The following is an 18,028-nucleotide window of genomic DNA, read 5'->3' as shown; positions in this document are numbered from 1 at the left end:
CCAAAAGGTAAATGGTAAAGTCAAATGTTCTTGGCTCTTTAAATACTTAAAGTCACAGTGGCACTTGAACATTTTGATATGATTTTTACAGCAAGTCGTTGGCTTCACTCACAATTTGTGTCTATGAGTGTGTTGCTTCACTTATAATTGAATTCGCTGACTTAATACGCTGAGCATTAACAAAGTAATTACGCGCATTATGGCAACCACATTGTCAGGCAGTACAGTTTCAGTTTTCAGTTCCACTCCTATACCCAGTTGCCATGACAATGGAGGGGAATGACGTGAGTCTCTATTGCTTTTGTGCATTTGCGAAATTGAGTGCACATTACACACAGACGAGACAGATAACAGCTCGAAATAAGAAAATTAATGACAACCACTGCAAAATTTATGACGACTATTTAAAGAACACAACAAGTTAATTGATATCTAATAAGCCGTCTCTGATAGAGATACAACAAGGAAATGTAAAGGGTCACGCGACATCAAGAGTCCTTAGATGTATCTTATCTTCTCGCATGCGAAAAATATTAAGATTATTACAATCAGAAAGTCTGTAAGCGTTGACTATTACATTATTTGACTATTATATTATTTGTTGAGTACACTGTAGACTTTCGTCGTATGAAATCGAACAATTTATAAATAAATATAAATATTTTCACATTTGATTGATACAAATTAGTGATGGCTTAGAATTAAGATGGATGCATCAGGCCGCTATGGTATGTTATATATGTATATCTTTAAAGGCCTATGCTATTAAATAGCTTTTCTTCTTACTGTCAATTGTAGGGTCTTCAATACCTCCATTCCATGGAATCTAACCCGATCTTTCGACATGTTTATACCAAGAGATTTATGTTATCCAACAATTTTCGAACCTTAAAAATTGGAAACATTTGTGTTAATTAGTAACTTCCTTATTGGAAGGTTTTACGTCCAGCTGGAAATATATATCGCAATTATATAACATACTGAACAGAAGGACCGACCAAAACTGAATGTAAAACTTATTAGGAAATGTGAAGAATTGCAAAAACTGATTGAGAGCTGTTGCAATCACGATCAAGAGAAGCGCCCCTCTGAAGGATCAATTCAACTTATTAGACCTTATTAAAAATTAAAAGTAAAAATAAATAGAAAACAATAATTTTAAAATATTTACTGAATTTTTGAATACAAATTTTCGTTATCATTTTATAGATGACTAATACTGTAAAGCATTTGAAAATGATGAAAATACTAATGAAAGAATTAACAACAATCTTAGATACGCCATTACAATACCAGATCGTTTGTTATTCTATTGATATGTATGGTTAGTTTTACTTAGATGTCTTAGTAAAGATGAACTATAAAACAAATCAGACGCAGCTATGCGGTTTTATGGTGTAAGTCGATTTCAGAAATATTGCTTTTGGCGAAGGTAGTTGGCTGATCTTTGAAGGATATGCCAATAACATACCAAACAAATTAAGTGACTGTAACTTTAAGATTGTGGAAGATTTGTGGTTTGGTCGATTTGCGATTATCGATTTAGACAAGTATATATTCAAGGCTCTAACTTAAAGAAGTTCGAAACTACTTGCACTCATACAGACGAACAGACTGAAAGTCAACAATAGAAACAACAACCTGCGGGCTAAAAAGTTAACACAAAGCACTGCCAAAAATCAAGGCACAAAAAAACACGCAAAGAAACAATACGCAAACTGCGAAAATTAAATAAAATGAAAAATAAAATATTCAGTGAAATGTCAAGCATCAAATTTGACAATGAGCTGGTGGCACAATTTACACAAAAAATAATCAAAATTCAAAGCATACAAAAAAAAATTATAAATTAAAATTGAATAAAATGTGAAGTAATGTTGCCAGTCTTGATGGCAGACAGCTGCCAGTCCTGGGCGCGGATTCTATTGCTGCTAACTGCACTTACAGAAAATTAAATAGAACATATTGTACAATCGTTATCAAAGTCTTTTCAAGTAGAACCAGAAAATGATATCCCTATTTCAATAGCGCTTTTGCTATTCCCATTATACACATACGTTTGCTCTCATTTTGAAAAAATTGCATTCTTGAAACATGAAACATGAAACTAATTGAGCCCAGAATTTAAGTTTTTAACTTATTCAAAGTATACAAAAGCCTTAAATGCGAAATCCAAAATATATCATTAAAATTTTTGAGAAAAAGAAAACTATTGGAACACTTTTCTTTGACTGTGCTATCGTTTAGTTTTTATTGTTATTGGTTAGCTATTGGTTTTGATTTGACAATGTCCTGCCACTGGCAAACTCAAACAAGAACGTGCCAAAACCACACAAACACACACACACACACACACTATATATCAATAGTCAGTCGATTGAGTACACGACATGTCGGCTACATTACGCAAAGGGCGACGGCATTTCAAAAGTTTGTTGCCATCTGGCAGTTTTTCTATGGCACTCAACATTTTTGCTACTTCTTTTTGCATGGTATTTCTAAGAGAGACTTTTAAATGGAAATTTTAAAAGTATTGCATTTTAATTGATTCAGTCAGCTACAGATAACAAAACTAAATAGAAAATTTTTGAAAATTCGTTGAAGAAATATGGCGTGTCAGTGGCAGGTTACAAAAGGCGTCTAAATGCACTAGACACTCTTTTAACAATGATTCATGCGCAGTAGCAATCGCTGCCTGGCCGTCAGTTGGCTGCTAGCCAACTGACAAAGCCAACAGACTTTCGGCCAACAGCAACCGCCATTGGAAAGCGTTGGTTTCCAGGGAACGTGTTGGCATTTGAAACCGAACAGAACAGTACAGAACAGAACGGTACGGAATCGAATGGAACACAACAACAATAAACGAATAAATGCTCCCAATTGCATAATACAAATGTAATCTCGTTTTATCTGTCTAAAATTGGAAATAAACTTTTGAATTATATTTATGTGTCTGTTCAAGAATAAATCAAATATATCTACAGCGATTTTAAACCGTAGCTAAATCCACTTGGTATTTCTTGCCAGCTTGTTTTCTGTGACCACAACTTGCCACAAATCACCTGTTGCTTTCATTCGTTGCCCCATCGCCGAGGGCTTTAATTAAAGTCTGCGCCTTCGCATTCAACTTTTGCGTTACTTTGGCAAAAAGTTTAACTCGCCAGCGGCTGTAAGCCGGTGCGGACAAGCTTTGATTCTGTGTCCAAATGACAGTTGTCGGTCTATAGGTTGTATAAAATAAATTACATAATCCACTTCACTGACGTTTGTCAAAGTCGACCCATCCAGCAAAACCATAGCCAAAAGAAAAGAAATCTTAAGCCATTATATTTGATGCGACATTTGCCATTATGCCCAAAACAAAATTAGTCACTTAAAGTTTGAGAACAAAATTCAATGTTAATTTTATGCTGCCAATTCATTTTAATGAATAACTCCACAAAAAAAAAAAAAAATGTATAACTAATCATTATTTTTTACATAACCTTACAATCATGAGATTTCGATGCTTATTAAAATAAATTAACAAACTTTTTAGTTGTAAGCTTCATATTTTCCTTATAAGTTCGCGAGAATTAATTGCAAATTTTTATAGTTTTAATCGAATACTGTGATTTATGAAATATAGTAAGCTACATCATTTGCTAGCTAGTAGCTCTAAGCAACAACTATATTTATATAACAAATCATTAGACTAGACAAGATTTTATTTGACAAAACTGTCTAAACTTATCTTCTACGGAAGCAAAAGATGGAAGCTGTATGCCGATAGAAAGTCAATGTACACGGAAAACCTTTTAATTAACTGAAATCGTAGTTAGTTAAAATGAAAGAAGAGAAACATTGCTGACAAGCTTAATTGAGGGTTGTGGGTAGTGTCATTCGAATTGTAAAGTGATAAGTAAAATGTGTGCACAAAGTTGGTTAAAATTGTAACGCAACAATGCGCATTACAAGGTATTACAGACAAATCCCATAGACATGGAGAGAGAGAAAGTGAGATTTTACAGCGCAAAAAGCATAAATAAATATGGGATATGATTATAGAATAGCTGTCTGCCCATTGTTGTGCGCTAATGACACTTTTATAACTTTTTATAGATTTTTCACGCTTACTGTGAACTTGTGCCATTTATCGTAGCAACAACAATAGCAACGCCAACAATCCTTTTAGTAAGCAACGAAAACGTAGGAACGGCTCGAGTTCTGTCGCCTATTTTGCCCTTTTCAATCCTTGGCTTCCTTTTCTTTTGCAAACTTATTTACGAGAATGTGCGGAAGACGTTGCTCGACACCCATTCTGATCTAAATACAAATAGTACAAGCGCATACACTGTTAAAAAGAATGTCTTATAGGTTAAGTTTGTTTATAGTTGAAGATTAAAAATAAATTGTATAAATTAATCAATTTTTTTAACAATTTAACTTCTGTTTCAAAATTATGAAAAGTATTCCATGCTTGAAGTACACCTACCCTTTATTTTCTGTGTACTTCTTTCACATATGTCTGGCAGATGCCTTTAGATAGGGAAGATGGTTGGTTATGCGTACGCCGCGTATAAGCAACGTGGCGCATACAAAACAAGGCAAAACCCATTGCCGCTCTAGAATATTGCAACAAATCCCAAATGCCAGGCATGAACAACTTTTAAACTTACCCAAAACACACGCACATAATATGTTTGAACAGCGCCTTTGCATCTATGTGTGTGTAGGGGTGTGTATGGGTGTCTGTGTGGCTTGCCTTATAAACATTGATGCGTGCCAAGTTAAATTCAAAGAGATATAAATTGTTTGCCGAGCCGAGCTGTTTTCATATGGTATGGGGAACGAGCAAAATCAAAAGCAATCACGTTGATATTTGCACAGCACGGCACACGGATTATGTTTTAGTTTTCATAGCCAAATAGCTGAAAATCTAGGAATCGTTATCTTGATTTGATGATGCGTAAAGTATTTAGCCTGCTCAGCAAAATAATCTTAAAAGACTTAACACAATGCTTAAAATGCAATTCATATCAAATTGTGCTTATCACCTATTTATGGTTTATCCAGTCTTAAATTAGAGTAACGTCAAACAAGTTTGTAACATATATAAACCAATCATACAAATATCCCAATTATTATTGTAAATAATTCTTAGCTAGTTATGACAAGTTTCAAGATTTATATTTCCAAGCTATGTGAATGAAGATGGCTTTTTAATTATAGTCGATCGGAAAAGGACTTACTTAAATTTAAATTTATGCAATACTATCCCAACTAGATTGAGGCAGCTATTTCCCAAATGCCTCAAGTATCTGAAGTTTGTGTATTTGGTATACGAGTATGGAATAAGATCAGTGGAGACGAAGCTGTTGCAGCTGTAGTTAAAAGACCAGTCCCTAAATTAGAAGCAGATGATGTTGTGGACTATGTGAAACAACACTGCCTTGAAAAACATAAATAATTAAATGGCGAACCAATCATTATTGGCATTGGATCTAAAACGGTCTGCAAATGGAAAGTTGAATCGGGCTGTCAATAAAACACATTTTATGGAACTTAAGATTTTGCGAAAAAAAAAAAATAGTCAAGCAAAAGAAAATGACTTTTCTCTTTCTCACGTCCACCTGATTGCATATGTACGAACAATTCTGATCAAGAATGTATATATCTTAGGGGATCAGAGACATAACTAGAAGACCCTCTTTTAATACATTTCTAATTTCAACAGATTTATATAATAAATTAAACTTTCGTATTTCATTCCGAAACTAAATAGAACAAAGCTAAGATGCATAGTATTTTCCAGTCAGATACACTTCATTGTACCACTTTTTTTACAGTCGAATAAAAAAGTTCATTCAATTGAACTTCCACCTGGGTTGTTTTGAAAAAATAAATATATATGATAAATTATATATCCCATTGAATGTTTTATGTTATGGAAATTAATTATTTGAATTGAATTGTCTCTCTACAATAGCAATAAATAATTAAGTGCTTCATTATTACTTTGATTAACGTGTTGTTTATAGGCCTGGACTCCCAATAGCATAATTGACCAGGAATCGGATTAATTTATTCCCATTGATTCACAAATATTTATAATTGTTTTTAAATAAAGCTGTGAATCGAGGGACGGTATAAATAATAACTTTAAGGTAGCAAGTTAAGCAAATGTCAAAGCTTGCAACAAAATAAAACAAGGTCAATAGGATATGCGGCAGGAGCTTGTGCTGGTAATTACCGCTAACGAACAGGCGGTGGCGCGTGTGCTACATGAAACAATGCCACATGATATTGACACACACACAATACACACTTACAACATCTGCACGAGGACAACAACAACCCGCATTGCTGAGTAAGTCTGACCATTGTCATCAATACCAGCAAAAATGCAACTTGTAAGCTAACAACAAAATAAAACTGCTACAAAAGTTCACATAGATACAGCAACAGATATATATATATATATATATATATATATATGAACATACACTCAGAGAATGTAATAATAATGTTGTGCTAATATTAAACATTGTCAAAATAAATCGTTGGAACCAAATTATTATTTTGCAATATTTTTTTGTTTTTCTGAACTTTTGAAAAATAAGTCAGTTTCTGTACAAGTTCAATATAAGTTTTCTTTCTTGAATAAATTAAAATTAAAACTTTCATTAACATTTTTTTCAATTAATTCTCGCCTTGATATTGAATGTATAAGTTTTACATTTAAAATGAAAAATAATTGCAATTATGCAGCATTTTTCTTAGAGTGTGCAAACTGGTTGCACAACACCTAGCCACACACACACACACATACAGAGATCCTTGTGTGAGCAGCTAAGCCAGAAATGGGGGCAACAACAAGAACTGCACCCAACGAAACCTGGTAGCAACTGCTTCCGCTTGAATTTAATTCCAATTGAATTGCGCTCAACAACGGCTTCCATTCCATCATTCGCGTACAATTGTGTGTGTTTGTGTGTGTGTGTGTGTGTGTGTGTGTGTGTGTGTGTGTGTGTGTGTGTGTGTGTGTGTGTGTATGGGCAATCGTGTGTAAATCGAACGGTGGCATTTTATTTAGGTGGACCCAATGCTCAGACACACACACACACACACTCACGTTTAAGCATTCTATCTAACTTTAAAATATAAATGAAAATGAATAATAATAAAAATAATATGTGGCGCAATACTGAAATGATTTTTGCTCGATGGCAAACCACAACACAAAAGCAAAAACCAGCTGAATAGCATAAAAGAGCCACATAAAAGGCGCCAAATGAACAAAAATTGAATATGTTGAAAACAAATGGATGCATCTGCTCATAGCCATACTACTTTTCGATGGGTAAAACTTTTTAAAGGCGAATCAAATAAATTTCTGAGCTCACTTAATGCACATTCAATATTTAATCAATTGTACATTCCTTAAAGGGTTCCAAATAAAATCAATTAAATTACTAAACAAAACAAAAACATTGTCCAGCAGATGTTTTTTTTTTTTTTTTTTTTTGTTTGCCAATAAAATGTGTTGCGAACAAATTAGACAACAACTGAAATTTCAGGATTTAATGATGGAGCGAGGAGATTAATGCATAACGTAAAAAAGGAAAATGAATTAAAAATGGAATGCCCAAAATGCCAAAAGCGAACGAATGAAAATTGTAAAGTTTTCACTCAAGTGGATTGTTGTTGTTGTTTTTGTAGCCCTATCTACATTTCTTTAGCTAGTGCACCGTTAATAAATTGTACGCCCCAAGTTTACTTAAGCAACGAAGTCCAGGACCCAAATGCATAAATCACACGCAACTTTCACGGCGGGAAATAGGTTACGGGCTAGGGTAGTTGTGGGGGTGGTGGGGTTGACCGGAAGGAATGCTCATTGTCGTCACTGCGGGAAATGTATTTTGTGTCCAATTTTACGCTTTCAACTTTGGTCATTAGGTGGCCCAAAACCTTTTGCGTGAATTCTTTTATTTTGCTTTTTGCTACTGTCTGCTAAATTGCAGTTACTCACTTATTTACCTTAACCTTAACCTCACATATCAGCATACCCTAATTTTAATGAAATTTGCCAAATGTAACCCATTACACAATCAGATCGCCGTAAAGTTTAAAAGATTACTGTTGACAACAGTTACCCACTGGTTTGGTTTGAGTTGTGACTTAAGAGTAGGACAAAAAAAAAAAAAAAATAGTTGCAACTACGATCTCAAACCGATTACGGTTTAAATATATTAATGTGGTATTGTGAAAGGGTAAGGACGACTTATAGCTGTTGATTTTATTATTGGTAGGCTCACTTTTGCTTAGCATAAATTGTCAATATAAAGTACTAAATCTGATTTTAAATCTGCCTTGTAACCAATTATTCGACCACTGATCCGCATGGATGAGTAAATATTGAAATTATAGGGAATAGGCTCTAGAAGCTAACAAATTTTACAACATTTGTAATTGTTCCACTTATGTTCATATTAAACAATTAGTTACATATATAAATCATAGCTCTAAGTTTTGAAGCAATTAAAAATTAGTTTGATTTTGAAAAAACCCCACTCTAAAAATGCATATATAACATATTAACAACAGCCACATATGTTAATAAATAAGTTGGATGAGACGAACAAGCCTAAACTCTTAACTAAATTATTACATAAGCATTAGAAGAAATAAGAAAATTTTGATCGATTTGCAATTATCAAGGCCCTTCGTGGGCGTAGAACCAAAATTTTTATACGTTCTCACGGCAGAATGTTCCAAGTTTGGGCTGCCGGAAAGAGTTGCGCTCATACAGATGGACAGACAGACAGCCAATCTGACGGATCAAAGAGAATTAAATATAATAAAGAGCTAACGTTCCGATCTGTCTATCAACCATTTGCAAAGAGATAAAAACACTTGTTTTACTTTGTCTCTTTTGCAAAGACAGTTCGCAAATCAATAAAATACAAGTAAGAGTGCTGTAGTCGAGTGAGCTCGACTACGATTTACCCTGAATCCAATTTCTATTCCATTATTATTGGCAAAATTTCCGTTTAAAAAGATTTACACCAAAATGTGTGAGCAGGTCTGCAAGTGCGCTCTGCCGACAAACACGAGAATATCTGCAGCATACACACAGACATATTGACGCTCACAGCTCGATTATCATGTCATTTCTTTCTCACACATGCGTTCGCATATTTGAGCAGCTGCTGATAGAAATGAGATCAATATGAGAATATATTTTCGGCTATAACTTGGGTGTTTCTTTTTCGATCTTGACAAAATGTCGGCAGTTGATTAATAACAGACAGTCGGACGGAGAGACGGACGTGGCTATATCGAATCGACTGTTGACCCTTATCAAGAATATATGTATGTATACTTAATGGGGTAGGCTTGCTTCGTTCTGCCTGTGACATACAAAACCATTATACCCTTTTTACCCATTTCTAGCGGGTTCAGGGTATAAAAGAGGCACCACCAGAAAGACTCACTAGCTACATATCTCACTTGATATTACGCGACGAAAACTGTTGGATATTTGTTTTCCCCTTTGTTCTTTTATAGAACATCTTGTGCCATTTATTTTGAGAATGAGCGACAAATGTTATTCCTAACAAGATTCATTCAATTTGATAAATTTTGAAATTTTAAAAGCAATTTTTATACATTTTGAGGACTGTTGGCAAGAAAATATTTGGACAACTGTCGTTTATTATATTGCAATTCCCTTCTCAGTATTTTCAAACATATTTCTGTAGAAATTGGTTCGTGTACGATTTTTTGATAAACAATTTTCTATTATGAAAAGCTGTATTTTAATATCCCCGTATATTACAGCCAAATTGGGATAAACGTTCGACTTTCGATTGGATTTAATGTACCCAGTTATAAAAGAGCCACTTGCAAAGAGGCAAACCCTTCAAATGGGCCTTCTGGGAAAGACAGACTGAAATAGACGGATATTATTAAATATAGTAGAGGGTAATCACGAAAATTTTAATCAGATCCAGAAACCAGTCTCAATGATTCACATTTAATGAGTCACGTGGACTAGATCTAAGAACTCCACTTAATAGCAGGAAAAAGAAAAAAACAAAAAAAAAATACCCTAATAATAAAATACTATTTTTGACCTGACAAACATATGCACACATATTAGAAAATAATATAACATAATTAATTTATGTATATTTGTATGTATATAATAAATACGTTTAATACAGATCATATTCAATTATCACTTTCAACTGTAAATTTGCGAAATATGAATTCTCTGTCAAAGATGCTTGACGCTTGTTGCCAGACATGTCCGATTAGGTGCAAGCGAATAGTTTTTATCGGGAGCGTTGCCACTTTGCTCCGGCATTGCTTCTGTGAGCTAACTACATTTTTTCGGAAGCATTTATTGGCAAATTTTCGGCAATGATGCCAGTGTGTATAGCCCCCCTTAAAGAACTTTTTTGTTTATAGGAAAGTCTAGTCAACTTTTACAATGGCTATTTATGGTATATTCGATTATATCTATCGACTGCAATTGCAAAACACAATCGATAGTATTGTACATGCGATGAATGAAACGAAAATGCAGGCTTGCTTTCTGTTGATGCTACCAATTTATAAGCAATTTTCCCTCCATTTTATGCTTTCCCGCAAAAAGTGGATCTCTATTCCAATAACAACAATTTATAACTGACATTCAATTTAATTAAGAATTTGACTCGATGAGAACAGCACTGGAAAATTTTCAACGCGCCGAGAAAATCGGAGAAGGGACCTACGGTATTGTGTACAAGGCGTCCCACAATCGAACTGGCCAGGATGTTGCACTCAAGAAAATACGCCTGGAAGGGTAAGTTGTCACCGAACACTTGTGCCACAACAACTGAAGTGGAAGATAGCAAACGACTCAAGAAATAACTTAATCCTCGGTGGATTTTTTACACTTTGACAATTGACAGCCGCTGCCGCAATCGTTATCCCAGATGTCCTTGACGAATGTCAAATGCTGTACAGTGAAGCCCGGATTCTGTGTGTGCTGCGTTTGCTGATTTGCCATACACATAAATATACGTAGCACCACATGATTCGGCTTCGTGGTGCTAGCAACTCCATCGCCAGTTAGATAGATAAATCAATCAAGATATCTAACATACATAAATCATATAATGTTCTATTTCATGTTATCGGGTTACGCAGGGAATCCGAAGGCGTTCCATCGACTGCGATTAGAGAAATATCATTACTGAAAAATCTGAAGCACAAGAACGTTGTCCAGCTTTTCGATGTCGTCATATCGGGCAACAATCTGTACATGATATTCGAGTTCCTCAATATGGATCTGAAGAAATTAATGGATAAAAAGAAGGAGGTCTTTACGCATCAACTAATTAAAGTAACGTCCGAATTTTATTATTGTATCATATTTATTACAATTGTTGGCACAATCATTTTGCAGAGCTACATGTATCAGATATTTGATGCTTTAGCCTTCTGTCACACAAGTCGCATACTGCATCGGGATCTGAAGCCTCAGAATCTGCTCGTTAATACGGCGGGAAATATTAAGGTATAATCTATGAGATTACTCTCAATTATATCCCATCCTAATAACTAATTTTGCAGCTGGCGGACTTTGGCTTGGCTCGTGCATTCAATGTGCCAATGCGCGCATATACACACGAGGTAGTCACACTTTGGTATCGTGCTCCAGAAATCCTGCTCGGCACCAAGTACTATTCGACTGGCGTGGACATCTGGAGTCTTGGCTGCATATTTGCTGAAATGGTGAGTCTCTTGTTTTTTCCGAACTTCCTCTCCTTCATTTTGGGCATTTTGTAGATCATGAGACGTTCACTGTTTCCGGGCGATAGTGAAATTGATCAGTTATATCGAATCTTTCGCACATTGAGCACACCCGATGAATCCAAGTGGCCGGGTGTTACCCAATTGCCGGACTTTAAGGCCAAGTTTCCCAAATGGGAGGCATCCAATGTACCCTCAGCGATACGCGATCATGAAGCACATGACCTCATAATGGTAATATTCGCAACTATAGTTGAACTTTCACAAATACAAATAACTAGTGACAATACTTACTTTAGTCAATGCTGTGCTATGATCCCAATTTGAGGACATCGGCCAAGGATGCTCTGCAGCATATCTACTTTCAGAATGTGCAACATGTGGATAATGTGGCATTACCTGTCGATCCCAATGCCGGCAGCGCGTCGCGTCTTACTCAGCTCATATGACCCTCACTAAATTATACATTTTACCAAATGGTGGCAATCACGTTATCAGTAATTTTTCTTAGAGTAAGTGCGAATATCTACCTCAACACTGTGTGTGTAAATAGTGTAAATATAAACAGATTTAAGTATATTAAATACCATATATATATAAATATCTACTTTTTTTGTCTTACAGATCTCAACTTCATTTCACACTCAGACTAACAACACACAACATCAGTAAAATACATAAATCATTTTCATATTTTAAACACGAATGTTTATAAGAGATTAAAGATTGTTGAACAGGCGCGCAGTAAGTATATAATGTTCCTGGTGCTGACGTTGACGTGGTTTCGCCTTCTCGCTTGCACCATCCACCTTCAGTTGTTGCTCGGAATGACGCTGACGCTGGCGAGTCTGTATATCGTCTCGCATGTACGTGCCCAAAGCATTACGTGCGCTCTCCGAGAGTGTTGCGGTGGAACGATCTTCGTTAGCTATGCGCCCGACATTGACTTCGGGTTTGCTGCCGACAACCAAAAAAGAGTCGTCTTCATCTTCATCTTCATTTTCATTGGCTTCTGCACTGCTGGCTACGTGTTTATTGGCCGTATTCTGTTCAGCTGCTGGCAATGCAAATGCCAAGCTGAGCGGTCGCAGTACTGCTACCTTTTTCTTGGTATTCAATTTACCCAAGTTGTCTGTAGAAGTATATTCTGAATCCGTCTCCTCCTCGTTAACTGCATTTTGCTCAACGAAGTACGGATGATAGTAACTGGCCGGCTGCGCGTAGTCTTGATAATTTTGTAGGCGACGCAAGCCATAGTAATCATGCGGATGATAGTAGTACAGCGATGGCATGGGTAACGTATTGTCACCATAGTAATCATATGGATAATCAGTTTGCTCCTCTGATTCGAAGACGGGACGACGCTTTTGTTGTTTACGTCGCCTACGCTTACGTTTGCTGGCAGTTGATTGCTCTGGCTGCTGCTGCTGCTCCTCCTCCTCCTCCGCCGTCGCCTGTTCATCGTTGTACAGCTCTGTTCGCAGGGGCAGCGTTTCAATGATATTCGCATTGCCATTGCTGAACAGATTCACCAGTGGATTGGTCAAATTGTGAAGACCGAAATTCGGTTGTACACTGCGCAAGAAACTGTTCCACACCCGGATAAGGGGTCGCTCTGTGGTGGTTGTTCCTCTTGCTCTGCCTTGTCCGGGCAATTGGCGACGACGATTGTATCCGTCGCTTGGAATTCTGCTCTGAATAAACTCATAGCCGGGATTCAGAATCTGTTGACTGCTATTAAGGCAACAAAAGAAAGATAAAATAAATAAAATAATAAGCACATAATACAGCTTTTAAATTTATGTAAGGATCGTTATAAAACTGAAAGAGTTCAGAGTTTTGACATTGATTTAGTATATGCTTTTTGTCTGTATTTATCAGCACGATTCGGTGATCTTTTGTGGGCTTACCTCGATTTTCTCTGCGTCTGCTTCAGTGTATGTGGTTGCCAATACTCCAGAATATCGAAGTTAGTTGTCCTAGCTGCTTGGATCTGGTTGGGAGCTCCTTGCCACACCAACAGCAGCAGGATTGCTGCACACAATTGCCAGTGCATAGTGATGGGAAACCTTAAAAGATTGTTTCTGAACTCGCGGCTGTTATCGTTGCTAGTCCAGTGGTGACTGATATTTAATTCAGTTTGAACCTAAGTTGTCAATGGAACTAATTTCCATCTAACCATTCTTAGATTAAATCTTGGGTCAATTTAAATGGTATTTTGGCTGAATGAAGGTGGGCCAGTGAAAGTTTTTAGTATCGATATGGCAATATCGAATGGAAGACAGCGTTTTTAATATGTATAGACATTATTGATGACTAACTAACCCAATTCCGAAAACTGTTTTGAAAGTCTTCTGCTGGGAATCTAATGGCCAGTTTGGCAGCTAACAATCAACACATCCATTCATATGTTAATTTGCTTGTATTATTTATTTAACGTAAAGAAATAAAGATCATGAGAATCTCTTTTTTTGCCATTTCTCAAAACCAGTTTACACATAAATGTACAAATTTATTTTTGTTTATGTCGATAAGTGCTTTTAAGTATGTTAAGCTCCAATTTTTTCTGGGAGTGTCCTATTAGCGTAAATCACTGAATTTACGCTAATTTAAAATTTCACACTGCGAACAGTAATAGTTTGCATATATGGAAGGGTATTAAATTAAATGAACTATATGTGGGATGTTGGGAAATTCTAAAACAAGCTCCAAGAATGTGGCATTCTTAATGCACGCAATTTCAATGTTTTTCCGAACTTAATTAATATAATTTCCAAGGTTCAGAACAAGAAATGAAAAGGTAAATAACTATTATTATTATTATTATTATTTGGTTGGTAATATTGGGCCCCAGCAATGCCTTCTTGTCAACAAGACACTAACTGCAATATCTTATCGGGTCGCCATCTGAAATAGTTGTCGTTACCAAACAATTTATTGAGTCCTTCGAATTGTCAACGGCGAGGAAGCCAGTCTTACAAATGGGGTTTCAAAACAAATAACAACAAATCAGAAATTGCAAGGAAATCTCTAACAAGTGTCAACAACCAAATAAAAAAGGGGGTGTGAGAGATAGAGAGAGAGAGAGAGAGAGGAAGAGTGTGGGAGAGTGAGAGTGCTTGATGAGAGAGTGCTTTTGAGAGAACAGAAAAACAAGCTTTGGCCGCTTTTTGAAGGCGTGCTCAGGAATCGGCTTCAGTCGACGTTGAGATTCCTGGCCAGAAACGCACTGAAAAGTCGAGTAGCGCGCGCTGAAAAGGAAAAGCTGGAAAAACGCCAGCAGCAAGAAATAAACTAAAAACTGCTTTTTGCCACACAGCCAAAGGAAAACTAGTGAAAAGGCAAGTTTAAGTGGCAGAAACAAGCCCACGACTTTTTAAGGGGCTCTAACATAAATGCGCACATCTTTATATGTGTGTGTGTGTGTGTGTTCGCGTGTGAGTAGCTGTGTGTGGAGGCGCGCGCGTGCAAGTGTGTTAGTGTGTATCTATGTGCGTGTGCGTTTTGTGTATCCTTTCAGCTTTCAGTCCAGTATTTCTGAGCTGCTCCAAAAATGATATAGATCAAGAAATCTATGTATGTAATTGAATTAAATGAAAGGGCAAAAGCATGCACCTTAATAAGAAAACAGATAGCAAGAGCGAAAGAGAGAGAAAGAGAGATAGACGCAGAGAGCGTGTGAGTGAGCAAGAGAATGCGAAAGAATTGCGTAAAGTATGTGTCTGCGGACAATGTCGCCAAATGTCATTAAGTGCTCAGCTAATAAATTACATAAAAACATTTAACGCATTAATGCACATCCATAACAAAAGTGAACCGAGGAAATGTGAATTGTGAACATAATTAAGAATAATCTAAAAAGGCTTGAAAACCAGATTTGTAGATACCACAGTAAGTAGCTACCACAACGTCTACCGGCTGCTGTGCTACATTTTTTGTATAAGACGTCCAGCTGCCTGCCCCCAAAACAAAGTGAAAAGGTTAATAAATGGAGGAAACTATAGGAGCACTTTGAGCTATCCACCCAGTCGGGCAAGTACACTCTAAAAAAGTGTTCTTTGTAAAAGTGCAATTGAAATTCTACTAAAATTATTGTATATTCTTGTGAAGTGAATATAGTGATGTTAATCATTAAAACGTTCTAATCCCTAATTGAATAGCTTCAATTTATTTCAAGAACTTGATTACTTCAATTTACAATAACGTGATCCAGTTCTGTCGCACACATAGGAATTTTGGAAATACAACAAATGTTGTTGATATAAGATTTTCGTTCTCTTTTCTAAAACTTTGAAAAATGCTCTTACATTTTTTTAAGTGTTCTATCTGCAGGCCTAAATTGAAACATCTTGGCGGGCAACGATTTTGAAGTGCGCGCTTTGTGGCAAGCCACTCTTGCCACCCATTGTTGGATTATTGTTCTTGTTGTAGTTGTTGTACAGGTGTGTGTGTGTGTATCTGTGTGTATGAGTAGCACATACGTATTTCTTTTTGGCGTCACTTTCGCTTTTGGCTTGTGCCCTCGCTCAAGCGCTGCGCTTGACCATAACCACTAAAGCTGTCACATTGCGTATACGCCGCGTGTTGTCCTCGTTCAATGTTTCTGCTGTTGTTTTTGTTTGTTGCTGTTGTTGTTGTTGTTGTAAGCTCGCTTACATTTTTCGGCACCTTACACTCAAAGCGCAAGCGCACTCTCTCTCATATTCTCTCTCTATCGCTCTCTCTCTCTCTGTCTCTCTCTCTCTCTCTCTCTTGTGCGCTCTCGCCCTCTTGCATGCGCTCTATTTCTCAGCTGTTTTGGTTTTTTGTTTTGTTTTGGCCCGTAAACAACCAACAACCAACAACCGAGAACAACCAAAAATACGGACCCACCCACTGTTTCTGTGTCGACCTCAAATTTTAATGCCGCCTTCCTGCTGTTTATCTATTCCCAGCTCCCATCAGTCCGTCCGTACATTTGTGCACGTTTCTTTTACTCCCTGTCCATCCATCGTGTTGTTTGGTAATTTACATTTTATTATGATTTTAAATACAAACAAACAGAGACGAAGAAAACTAAAATAAGAGAACGTGATGACATGTTTTACTTTTCATAGAGAAATTTTGCGCATATATATAAATGACTTACTCTCCGGATAATGACTGTCATGTGTTGTACGCATTCACGCATACTTTCAGTTGATGTCGTTCTTATTGTTGTTGAGTGCTTTGAAGCTTTATTAAACCAACTAATATGTTTACCAAACGCGTTATTTAGCTGCATCTAAAAACAAACATGAGCTTTCATTTCTCTAGAGTCTGTGCAGAAGTGAGGAAACTGAGACCAAGAAAAATTCATGGAATTTTGAAGGAATCAAATTTTAAGGAGGCCTTGAGAACTAGCGGCCAAAATCTTAGACAAAGAGTATAGTTCAACATTACATTAAATTCATTCATTTATTTGGTTGTTTTCAAAAATGTACCTTTCTCTTTCAATATCCATAATATTGGTATTAATTAATTTGTGCAGGCATTTAGGAGCAAAACTTTATTAAATTTGTATTTCGTGGATTATTTTCATTTTGACCCAAATCTAGAATAGTATTTATGTCCTGTCCCAACACGGTTATTACAAAAAACACAATCCCAAGTCATAAACACGTAAAGCCAACCACGTCACGCACCCAATGCTAATCCCAGTTTAAGCATTAGTCATACACTCAGAAAAACTATAGAAGATTTTGTGCTGAAACTCAAATCGATCCAAAGTCAAAAATCCAGGTAGCCAAGTTTTTTGATCCAGATTGACTTTAAAACATGTAAAACTAAGTTACCAGAAATTATACTTTCCATTTTAAAACAGAGTGGTTCTTTCTGATTAGTTTTAAGTAGTTCGCAAACACTCTGCTTGATTTAGCCCGACTTTATCACCCTTAACAACAAACAATCAAATTTGGCCAGCATTGGCAGGCCGTCAATGGACGGAAGTCATTGTTCCAAAAAAGAAAGAAAAAGCCTCTAGTTGTCTGTCGCCTGTCTCATTTATATTGTCTTTCGTTAAACTTACCTTTTAAATTACTAAAAAGAAAATGTGGGTAAAACAGGTTTAAGGTGCAATCTCCATATTTCGCACATTAGCTATTAATAGTTCTAGTGTATAAATAATTTGCATATTGCCTGAGCACGAAGTAAACTCAACTCCAGGTTGAAGCAGAGTGTGTTGACTAACTGAATAATTAACTCGGCCGACCTGTTGGCAGCT

At 36.3% G+C, this 18,028-nt stretch overlaps 2 protein-coding genes across 7 annotated transcripts; one reads left to right on the top strand and one right to left on the bottom strand.

Moving 5' to 3' along the window:
- The first annotated feature begins 10,569 nt into the window (after positions 1 to 10,569).
- Positions 10,570 to 12,487, top strand: LOC6568595 (cyclin-dependent kinase 2). 4 transcript variants are annotated; one of them, XR_006246625.1, is made up of 7 exons: positions 10,570 to 10,834; positions 11,182 to 11,377; positions 11,441 to 11,551; positions 11,608 to 11,769; positions 11,824 to 12,021; positions 12,087 to 12,299; positions 12,412 to 12,487. XR_006246625.1 is itself a non-coding variant. In XM_043214798.1 (6 exons), exons 1-6 carry the CDS (start codon positions 10,707 to 10,709, stop codon positions 12,234 to 12,236), a joined length of 945 nt encoding a protein of 314 aa, XP_043070733.1. In that variant the 5' UTR covers positions 10,645 to 10,706; the 3' UTR covers positions 12,237 to 12,368. The 4 variants fall into 4 exon arrangements, 2 of the variants coding, with proteins under 2 accessions (XP_032596353.1, XP_043070733.1); XR_006246624.1 differs by having other exon boundaries at positions 10,644 to 10,834; positions 11,182 to 11,551; XM_043214798.1 differs by lacking the exon at positions 12,412 to 12,487 and having other exon boundaries at positions 10,645 to 10,834; positions 12,087 to 12,368.
- Positions 12,488 to 12,505: 18 nt separating this feature from the next.
- On the bottom strand, positions 12,506 to 17,849 carry LOC6568596 (nuclear control of ATPase protein 2). Of its 3 annotated transcripts, XM_043214796.1 has the most exons (3): positions 17,834 to 17,849; positions 13,698 to 13,856; positions 12,506 to 13,521 (listed from the first exon to the last, which is right to left on the bottom strand). In XM_043214796.1, the coding sequence occupies exons 2-3, from the start codon at positions 13,841 to 13,843 to the stop codon at positions 12,507 to 12,509; spliced, it is 1,161 nt and encodes a 386-aa protein (XP_043070731.1). In that variant the 5' UTR covers positions 13,844 to 13,856; positions 17,834 to 17,849; the 3' UTR covers position 12,506. The 3 variants fall into 3 exon arrangements, with proteins under 3 accessions (XP_043070731.1, XP_001994473.1, XP_043070732.1); XM_001994437.2 differs by lacking the exon at positions 17,834 to 17,849 and having other exon boundaries at positions 13,698 to 13,919; XM_043214797.1 differs by lacking the exon at positions 17,834 to 17,849 and having other exon boundaries at positions 12,506 to 13,518; positions 13,698 to 13,860.
- Between the last annotated feature and the right edge of the window lie 179 nt (positions 17,850 to 18,028).

The sequence above is a fragment of the Drosophila grimshawi genome, unplaced genomic scaffold, assembly GCF_018153295.1.
Source record: "Drosophila grimshawi isolate 15287-2541.00 unplaced genomic scaffold, ASM1815329v1 contig_311, whole genome shotgun sequence".
NCBI lineage: Eukaryota > Metazoa > Arthropoda > Insecta > Diptera > Drosophilidae > Drosophila > Drosophila grimshawi.
This window is presented reverse-complemented; position numbering and strand designations above follow the sequence as displayed.

Bases quoted from the DNA above. Each gene is read 5' to 3' on its own strand.
- LOC6568595 (XM_032740462.2), top strand. From the start codon at position 10,707: ATGAGAACAGCACTGGAAAATTTTCAACGCGCCGAGAAAATCGGAGAA. The intron at 10,835-11,181 runs GTAAGTTGTCAC...CGGGTTACGCAG, and splicing joins AAGAAAATACGCCTGGAAGG to GGAATCCGAAGGCGTTCCAT. The intron at 11,552-11,607 runs GTATAATCTATG...CTAATTTTGCAG, and splicing joins ATACGGCGGGAAATATTAAG to CTGGCGGACTTTGGCTTGGC.
- LOC6568596 (XM_043214796.1), bottom strand. From the start codon at position 13,843: ATGCACTGGCAATTGTGTGCAGCAATCCTGCTGCTGTTGGTGTGGCAA. The intron at 13,522-13,697 runs GTAAGCCCACAA...TTGCCTTAATAG, and splicing joins CAGACGCAGAGAAAATCGAG to CAGTCAACAGATTCTGAATC.